The sequence below is a fragment of the Borostomias antarcticus genome, assembly GCF_949987555.1.
Source record: "Borostomias antarcticus genome assembly, chromosome: 7".
NCBI lineage: Eukaryota > Metazoa > Chordata > Actinopteri > Stomiiformes > Stomiidae > Borostomias > Borostomias antarcticus.
The window spans coordinates 28,770,358-28,780,213 of record NC_140240.1 but is presented as its reverse complement, the minus strand read 5'-3'; the positions used below and the strand labels follow the sequence as shown (position 1 = coordinate 28,780,213).

Sequence of the window (9,856 nt, the reverse complement as noted above, 5' to 3'; positions counted from 1 at the left end):
CCCGAACGTCCGCCGCCATGGAGGCCCACCAGAACCGCCGGCGCAGGAAGGAGAGGGTCCGGTGCGTCCCTGGGTGGCAGGCGAACCGGCTGCCGTGGTCCCACCCCAACACTTGGGCCCGCACGCTGTCCGGGACGTACAGCCGGTTGGGGGGTCCTCCTCGGGGACAGGGTTGGACGCGCTGAGCCCTCCTGACCACTGCCTCGACATTCATGACGATGGCCCCGATGATCCGAGACGAGGGGACGATGGTCCCCGGAGGCTCGGGGTCCTCCTCAGAGTCGTGAATGCGAGACAGTGCATCGGCCTTGATGTTATTCGACCCCGGGCGGTAGGTGAGGTGGAAGTCGAACCGCCCGAGGTACTGGGCCCAGCGCGCCTGTCGGGGAGTCAACCGCCTGGCCGACCTGATGTACATCAGGTTCTTGTGGTTGGTCCAGACGGTGACGGGATTCTCTGCGCCCTCCAGCCAGTGCCGCCACTCCTCGAACGCCTCCACAACAGCCAGCAGCTCTCGGTTGCCGATGTCGTAGTTGGCCTCCGCAGGGGCGTAACGACGGGAGAAGAAGGCACAGGGGTGCATCTTGCCGTCCGCTGCTGACTGCTGTGAAAGGACTCCGCCGACCCCGGTGTCGGAGGCGTCCACCTCCACGATGAAGGGCCTGGACGGGTCCGGCTGGACGAGGACGGGTGCAGAGGTGAAATGCCCCTTGAGGCCGGCGAAGGCGGCACTGGCCTCAGGTGTCCAGATGAAGGGACGCAGAGGGGAGGTGAGAGCCGTGAGGGGAGCGGCAACCCGACTGTAGTCCCGGATGAAACGCCTGTAGAAATTGGCGAACCCAAGGAACCCCCTCAGCGCCTTCCGGGAGGTGGGCTGGCCCCACTCGACGACAGCCTGGATCTTCTTAGGGTCAGGCCGAGTCTGTCCACCCTCCACGATGAGTCCCAGGAACTCCACAGAGGGAGCGTGGAAGGTGCACTTCTCGGCCTTGATGAAGAGGCGATTCTCCAGGAGACGCTGGATGACGAGGCGGACGTGCTGGACGTGTTCCACAGCGCTCCTGGAGAACACCAGGATGTCGTCGAGGTAGAGCACAACGAAGATGTCCAACATGTCCCGGAGCACGTCATTCATCACCTCCTGGAAGACGGAGGGGGCGTTGGTGAGGCCAAACGGCATGACCAGGTACTCATAATGGCCTCTCGGGGTCTTGAACGCGGTCTTCCACTCATCCCCCTCACGAATGCGAACGAGGTGGTACGCACTCCGCAGGTCCAGTTTGGTGAAGATGGTCGCCTTTTGGAGGGGTTCGAAGTTCGCACTCATGAGGGGGAGAGGATACCTGTTCCTGATGGTGATCTCGTTCAGCTGCCTATAATCGATGCATGGCCTCAGGTCCCCTCCTTTCTTCTTCACGAAGAAGAACCCCGCTGCCACCGGGGAACGTGAAGGACGGATGAGACCCTCGGCCAAGCAATCGTTGAGGTAGCTGTCCATGGCCGCCCTCTCAGGAAGGGAGAGGCTGTAAAGGCGGCTCGCGGGGAGTTGTGCACCGGAGCGGAGCTCGATGGCGTAGTCGTAGGGCCGGTGAGGAGGGAGAGAGCAGGCCCGGTCCCTACTGAACGCCTCTCCCAGGTCGTGGTACACCTCCGGCACGGTGGAGAGGTCCGGGGGTGCAGGGGCCGGACGGGCAGAGAGTGAGGGCGTCTGGGCGGCACGCAGGCACCGGGCATAACAGGCCGTGCTCCAGCTGAGTATACGTCCGGTGCCGTAATTGATGTGGGGGACGTGTTGCTCGAGCCATGGCCGGCCCAGGATGAGGGGAGTCAGAGGGGAACGGAGAACGTAGAGGCGGATCTCCTCCACGTGGTTGCCCGAACTGGTCAGGGTAATGGGCACCGTCTGTTCCACGACCGGACCCAGGCTGTGGCCATCCAGAGCCGTGACGGTGAGGGGTTTCTCCAGGCGGGTGAGGGGAAAAGCCGCCCCCCTGGCCAGGTCCGCGTCGATGAAATTACCGTCCGCTCCTGAATCGATGAGCGCACCGATGGTATGAGTGCGCCCATGCCAGGAGAGGGTGACGTCGAACCTGACCGGAGGGAGGGGCGAGGGAGACTGCGAGACATGGCTCACCAGGAGGCCCCACTCCCCTGATGAGCCAAGGCTTTTGGGCGGATGGGACAGTCCTCTCCCCTGTGGCCCTCCTGGGCACAGTAAAAACGAGCCCCTGGACTCGCCGGCGGTGCCTCTCCTCAGGTGAAAGGCGGGCCCTGTTCACCTGCACGGGCTCCTCCCGGTCGGAGGCAGTGGAGGATGCCGCGGATGGGGGCGTGCCAGGCTCCCGGGAGCGTGGGTAGGTGAACGGAGCCCGGGCGGGAGGAGGACTGGCTCGGCAGGGGGTACGGCCGGTGGGCTCCGCCAGACGAGCTCGCTGACGTTCGGCCAGGCGGTGGTCGATGTTGACCGTCAGGCGGACGAGCTGGTCCAGGGTAGCGGGGTGATCCCTGACCGCCAACTCGTCCTTGAGGACCTCCGACAGCCCCTCCCGAAAGGCCACCTGGAGGGCCTGGTCGTTAAAACCACTGTCAGCGGCCAGGATACGGAAGTCGATGGCGTATTCCGAGACACTACGAGCCCCCTGGTGGATGTGGTGGAGTCGGCCGGCAGCGTGGAGTGCCCGGGTGGGGTGGTCGAACACGGACCTGAACTCGGCACAAAAGTCACTGTAGGAGTCCATACAGGGAGCACCGACCTCCCACGCCGCCATGAACCAGGAAAGGGGCTTGCCAGTGAGGAGACAGCCAACATACCTGATCCTGGAGACGTCTCTCAGGTACGCCTCCGGTTGCTCCGCGAAGATGAACCCGCACTGCATGATGAACTCCCCGCAGGTCTCCACACCACCGTCGTAGGGCTTGGGGTGATGTAACTTGGGCTCCCTCCGGGGAGGGCGTGGTCGGCCGGAGCCATGGGTGCGGGAGCGTTGGAGAGGCCCCAGTGGCAGATGTTGCAGGCGGCCGAGGGCGCGGGGAACACCCCTACGGGCACCAAGGAGGGACCCGAGGCGGGAGCTGGAGAGATGGTGGCTGCAGCCGGAGTAAGTGAGGGAAGCAGGCGAGCCATCTGGTCGATGAGCTGAGCGAGGGTCTGGTTGAGATTCTGGCTGGTGGCGGCCTGGTGTTCTACCGCCTGTTGGAGTTCAGCCAGCGAAGCATCCGACGCAGCGACCTGGCGGGTAAGGTCCCCGATCTGCTGGCCGAGGGACCGCACGGCAGCGTCAGCATCTCCCAGGGACTCCTCATGTTTCCTCAGCCAGGTCCCTTGCTGGGCTAGGACCGCTCCCTGCTGGGCTACCGCCTGGACAGGGCATCCGGGTCTGCTGGTTCAGCGTTCATGGCCAGTTCTTCTGTAAGGGGGCTGGTTGGCTAGCTGACCCAAACGCAGGACCACGGACACAGACGGACAGTTCCAAGCCCAGAGGGCGGTTTAATATAAAGCGGCAGTACAGAGGGCAAGGCAAAAGGGTAGTCAAGTTCAGGCAGGGGTCAATCGATCAACAAACAAAGTCCAGAAAACGTAATCCAAGCCGTGGTCGAGGTCCGGGGAGAATGGGTCGGGGAAGCCGTGTGTCAGTCCAGGAAAAGAGCAGCAAACAAACTGGAATCTGGAGGAGTGGAGAGTAGAATGAGTAAAAGGGAAAAAAAACAACTATGACAACTACTAGCACGGGAACTTCAGAAAACCACAACTTGCCACAAGGAATCTTAGGGAAGAACTGGCGACGAACGTTGGGAAGACCGGGTTCTTATAGGGGAGGGGATTGGATGAGTAGTGGCAGCAGGTGAGCCGCGCCCTCGGAGCTCGTTAGTGGAACCGTGTTCAGGTGTGCGGGGGTGATTACGTCGGAGGGCGCGCAGAGCGCACGCTGAAGTGGAAGGCCGTGGCGTGCGCGCTGCGGGAACGGCGGCGGGAGCTGGAGAGCGCCCAGGCGGAGGCGGAGCCGTAACAGTGCTCATGATCTTTCTGTCGACAGGTAATATTCTTATGTTTGTGTTTCAGGGCACTTAAGAGTATCTGCAAATAGGACGAAGAAGAAGAAGAATTCTCGCAAGTGAGTTGGTTATCTCCATGGACATCTTCATGGAAGTTCTGAGTTTTGTAGCGTTGGAAAAAAAAACTTGTTTTAATCTCTTTAATTGTGGATTCTGCTTGGCGTGAGAGAAGTGGTTTTGAATATGACACATCACAAGCTAGAGAGTGGTCACAATGTATTTATTCATATTAAAATGTGAGATTTGACGGCCTCCTTGTATCAAGTGTGTGATGTTCCTCAGTGACCTTGGCTAAAGGCAGACTGGCTCATAAACAGATGCAATACAGTAACATCCATATCTCTCTCTCTCTCTCTCCTCCTCTCGCACTTTCTCTCTCTCCCTCCTTCTCTCTCTGTCCCTCTCTCTCTCTCTCTCTCCCCCTCTCGCTCTTTCTCTCTCTCCCTCTTTCTCTCTCTGTCTCTCTCTCTCTGTCCCTCTCTCTCTCTCTCTCCCCCCCTCTCGCTCTTTCTCTCCCTCTTTCTCTCTCTCTCTGTCTCTCTCTCCCTCTCTCTCTACTCTCGCTCTTTCTCTCTCTCCCTCTTTCTCCCCCCCCTCTCTCTCTCTCTCTCTCTCTCTCTCTCTCTCTCCCCCTCTCGCTCTTTCTCTCTCTCCCTCTTTCTCTCTCTGTCTCTCTCTCTCTGCCCCTCTCTCTCTCTTTCTCTCTCTGTTCCTCTCTCTCTCTCCCCCTCTCGCTCTTTCTCTCTCTCCCTCTCTCTCTCTCTGTCCCTCTCTCTCTCTCTCTCTCTCTCTCTCCAGCTTGGTTCTCCATATGAACCAGAAGACCAGCGTCGGCCCCAGGAGGCCCCCGGCTCCGCCCAGAGGCGACATCGTGGGTCGCCGGATCCGGCACGTGTGGAAGGAGGACAACGTGTCGTCCCGGTGGACGGCCACAGTCCTGGACCGGGTCGCTGTCAAACCCTCCCTCTACCTGCTCAAGTACGACGGGTTCGACTGCATCTACGGCCTGGAGCTGCACACAGACGAGCGGGTCCGGCGCCTAAAGGTGCTGCCCGACGGGGTCGGTAGGTCTGAGAGGAGCTGGAGGACCTGACATACAAATATATGCAGCTTTGCTCGCTTACAGAACCACTGTTTCATTACAATCTTTCCATTTCAAACCTTTATTTATACTCGTGAAGCAGTGCGGTTTCCCTCATTTGTGATGACGAGTTTACACAGAGACAAATCAACAAAACAGATGCAATGTACAATTGTAATAATTAAAAACAGTTACAGGTTGATGTACACAAGTCTAGAGCCATGGACTTATGGTGCGTTCGTTTGTGGTCGGACGTGGCAAGTCGCAAGTGGCAAAAATACCTACCTCCGACCTGTGTGCATTCGAGCTATATCGAATGGTATGATGATGATATGATATGATATCGACATCAGCCGGCAACTGGGGGCTGAGAAACATATCCGAATTTGCGACGAGGAAGTGCGAGTTCATGCGGCGTTTTATTTAATCATTCCTAGTAGCAAGTCGCAATTTGCCACCTCCCAGTTATAAACGAACGCACCATTAAACTCTGTGACTGAAAGAAGGATTGTTTGTGTGGTCGTCACCACAAAAACAAACTGTGGCCAGAGCCCTTTTCAAATATGTTCTGTCATTTTGTTATCATTAGTGTACATACATTAGTGTACATCCACAAATACACTTGAACTTGGTAGCTGTATCCTACTGTTTGTCTGACAGTCTTCCCTCTTCTACCAGCCCCATCTGGTGTGACTGACGCCATGCCGGTGGAGACCATGGTAGGCAAGCATGTGGAGCACATTTTTGATACGAAGGAGGGTCCTAAGGAGAAGTGGAGGGGCCTGGTGCTGGCTAGGGCCCCCGTCATGACCGCCTGGTTCTACATCACCTATGACAAGGACCCAGTCCTCTACATGTACCAGCTGCTAGAGGACTACAGGGAGGGAGACCTCAGGATCCTGCCTGACTCCAGTGAGTTGTCACAATGATGCTTTTCTTCATTCTCTACTCTCTCGCTCTCCCTCTCTCTCTCCCTCCCCCTCTCTCTCTCTCTCTCTCTCTCCCTCCCTCTCTCTCTCTCTCTCTCTCTCCCTCCCTCTCTCTCTCTCTCTCTCTCTCTCTCTCCCTCTCTCTCTCTCACTCCCTCCCTCTCCCTCTCTCTCTTGTGAAATATCACTATTCCATATTTTGGTATTTTTCTTAGCCAACAGTGTATGTTTACTCTAACAGCAGCCTTTTTATACACAGGTGTGGTTAAGGGTGAATTAGTTGGTCTGTATTCTCCCTGTTACAGATGACTCTCGGTCTCCGCCTGCAGAGCGAGAACCGGAGGAGGAGGTGGAGAGTCTGGTCGGCAAACAGGTGGAGTTCCCCGAAGAGGACGGGGGCAAAAGGGCTGGCATGGTCATTCAGCAGGTGGAGGCCAAACCATCCCTATACTTCATCAAGTTCGACGACGACTTTCATATTTACGTCTATAACATCAAGGACAAATAAAGTGGTTGAATGTGACACATGGCAGTTATCTTTAGGTGACATAGAACGGAACATCAATTTTGTTATTTAGTATTATAGTATTATAATACTGCTTTTTATCATTTTGGGGTCATCATAGCTGGTTTCCCGTGACATTTTACCGCCTCAACTCATGGGAGTTCAGGCACAACATCTCCAGAATTCACCCAACAACATCTCCAGAATTCACCCAACAACATCTCCAGAATTAACCCAACAACATCTCCAGAATTCACCCAACAACATCTCCAGAATTCACCCAACAACATCTCCAGAATTCACCCAACAACATCTCCAGAATTCACCCAACAACATCTCCAGAATTCATTCAACAACATCTCCAGAATTCACCCAACAACATATCCAGAATTCACCCAACAACATATCCAGAATTCACCCAACAACATCTCCAGAATTCACCCAACAACATCTCCAGAATTCACCCAACAACATCTCCAGAATTCACCCAAAGGAAAATTTACGTTTTTGCTAATTTGAACATAGGCTATACTTAAATATTGCAGTGTGCAATTTTTGGTGTCATCTAGTGGTGAGGTTGCAGATTGCAACCAGCTGAATACAATTGTGCTGTGTTCCAGTTGTATTGAGTCTAGTGGGGCTCAAACTCGCGACCACTGGGATACTCATGGCTGTTAGTGAACACATGGTGGTGCTGTAACACCACAATCCAATATGCCTGACAAGCATGGACCTTTTTATTTATTTTTAACTTAGGGGTGCCAAAATCCCAAAATTAGTTTTACTAATCTGTATGTCTAATGACCAATTTAGCAATTCATAGCCTCTACATGGCTGGCTTGTCTGAAATGTGATAATGATGGACACTAGACCTAAACAAACGTTTCTCTATAATCAATCTGCAGCCACTCGGGATAATCGATTTGGAAAACACTTCGATCCTCTCTTACAACTTGTGAAGTGTGTATTCTCCTGGGTTTAGACTATCCAAGCGCCCCTTCTGTATAGTGAGAGAAGGGTCCGCGATCTGCATCACTGATGAAGAGGAGGGAGGGCCGGGCTGGTGGGTACCGTCGTTATGGCAACAGATTAAGGTCAAAAGATATCCGAGACGGCCCTATTAGTATCAGCACGTTTGCTGCTGCGCGGCGGGGATTTAATGCTATGTGGATTATTTTTGACGTGTTGGAGGCTGTCCAGGGATGTAGAGGGCTACTGTGTCCATATCATTTGTGACTTTGTAACTTTCCTTTGAGGCTATGCTTTGGGACAGACGACCTAGTTGTCCGCCTAACCCCGTCAACAACGCTTCTCAAAGGCAGAGTTAGGTTGTGGTTTAGGCCTGCGAGAAGTTTGTAAGGAGGAAGAGAGGAAGAGAGCAGCAGTTAAGAGAGAGAGAGAGGGGGGGAGACGGGGAGGGAGGTGGTAACGGTAACGTTACAGCGGATCTATAGCAAGGTGCGTAACGTTGCGGATAAACCGCCGATGGAATTATTTATTTGAAGAACTACACGTTGCGACAACATTCTTTCGATCTTTTGATCATATCTTCTATCCGTCGCAAGTTTCCAGGCTGATTATCGCCGCGGACGGTCCATTGCGGTCCTCCTGCAGCAGGGAGCTCCAGGCTACTTGAATTCTCAAATAGTTTGACTAACGCGACGGGATCCCTGCCGACCGCAAGAAATGCTGCACTCAAGGTTCATCACACACTGTTTCATTCACTCGTCGGAGGGGGAGAGGCTGCGGCTCGCTCTGCAATAAGACCAAATACCAAGCAAGACATCTCCATCCCTTTTTTTTTTATAGTCAGAGCAAATATGCTTTAGCCTACTGATTGAAAATAACCTGTCAACGTCATCGATCAAGATGGGAAGCGAGGTTTTTCCATCCTGCCTGCTGGAGCAATTCATGCAGAGTCCACTTGTCACTTGGGTAAGGACTATTATTGGACAGGATATGTATTTGCATGCTCTTGCATAGGTTTTTCGTAATGCACTGAATGATAACTGATAATTAATCGATCTAGGTGAAGACGTTCGTGCCAAACGACGAGGCCACGCAATTGGACTATTCTGAGCTGCTGGATGGGGTCTTTCTAAATGACATCATGAGCGAAATGTAAGTTCAGGCCTTACTTTATAGTGGGCTTTATGTCGTTTTATCTCTTATGGTCGTATGTGAGGATCTGCAGTCTGCATCGCTGTTGGCCCAATGCCTACACCTTCTCTCTCTCTTAGGTCCAGATGGAAATCTTTCATAGGCTACATCATACTTTAACACAGTGACCTACTGTATGTCACCGGTTCTGGTTTTCCCATCATGCTTTTTTGACAGCTCCTTACAATGATTAACGTGATACGCTTACCTGTAGGCCTATGATACATATTTTGACTGAATTCCTTTTCGGAAGCACACTTTATGATGCTATATTTGGAGTGAATTCTGCTGGGGCATCTTGGGTCATGCTACAGTACAGTATGTGACATTTAAAGGGTTTCCGACTCAACTTGGCATCCCTGTCTTAATGTGGGGGTTCCAGCTGTTGTCGATACAGTATCTAGCCTCTGGTCAAGACCATCTTGAACCAGGAAATGCTGCCTGCTCAACAGTGTCTGCTTTGTCACACTTTTCTCATGAACGGGGTCTCTGTAGTCTAAAAACCGACCTTGAAACCCAGTTAAACACAATCCAGCCTTCCTATAATTTGTTTCACAATAGATCCAGAATCGGTTGTTGGGTGACTGTGGGTCCGCCCCATTATAGGAAACCTTGTAATCTTAGGAGATTATGTGGGGAGAGATTATTATTGGCCAGCCTTATGTTTGAGGGATTATCATCACCTCTAATTACCATAAACTGATGGTTGAATGACACTGAGGGGGCCTGTTAACTAGCCAAAGATGTCATGAAAGTCAATATAGTCACAGACCATGCACTATTATTTGGTGGTTAGCGTTCTGAATGGAGTAATACTCGACACAGAGGGTTCTAGAATCACTTTTATGTACTTTGAAGAGGACAGACCATTTAGGTAAAAATGATTATGCCATGTCCTGAAGGATTAGACTGAGTTTCTGGCCAGACTAGCCTAGAGACCCCCCACCCAGGCTCAGAATAACGGTTTGGAGAACGAAAAAAAAAACCACAATGCTAGGCTGGGATAATCCCTTGGATTGGGAGACCTGGGATTAGAGAGAACCTTGTTGCTAGAGTTCAGAGGCAGAGAGAGAGAGAGAGAGGGAGAGAGAGAGAGAGAGGGAGAGAGAGAGAGCACAGGGAATATGT

At 53.2% G+C, this 9,856-nt stretch overlaps 2 protein-coding genes across 2 annotated transcripts in view; both read left to right on the top strand.

The window, feature by feature from the left end:
• Window positions 1-4,864: 4,864 nt before the first annotated feature.
• LOC311311697 (spindlin-1-like) lies at window positions 4,865-6,571 on the top strand (the record flags this gene model as incomplete). The annotated part of the gene is made up of 3 exons (XM_084441451.1): window positions 4,865-5,117; window positions 5,813-6,046; window positions 6,369-6,571. 3 exons carry the CDS (start codon window positions 4,865-4,867, stop codon window positions 6,569-6,571), a joined length of 690 nt encoding a protein of 229 aa, XP_084297577.1.
• Window positions 6,572-8,437: 1,866 nt separating this feature from the next.
• The window catches only part of LOC311311696 (girdin-like), a gene marked incomplete at both ends in the record, with an annotated part of 34,136 nt that continues 32,717 nt past the window's right edge, over window positions 8,438-9,856 (top strand). Inside the window, 2 exons of the mRNA XM_084441450.1 lie at window positions 8,438-8,503; window positions 8,598-8,689. Of these exons, the coding sequence (XP_084297576.1) occupies window positions 8,438-8,503; window positions 8,598-8,689 (158 nt within the window). The remainder of the gene's footprint in view (window positions 8,504-8,597; window positions 8,690-9,856) is intronic.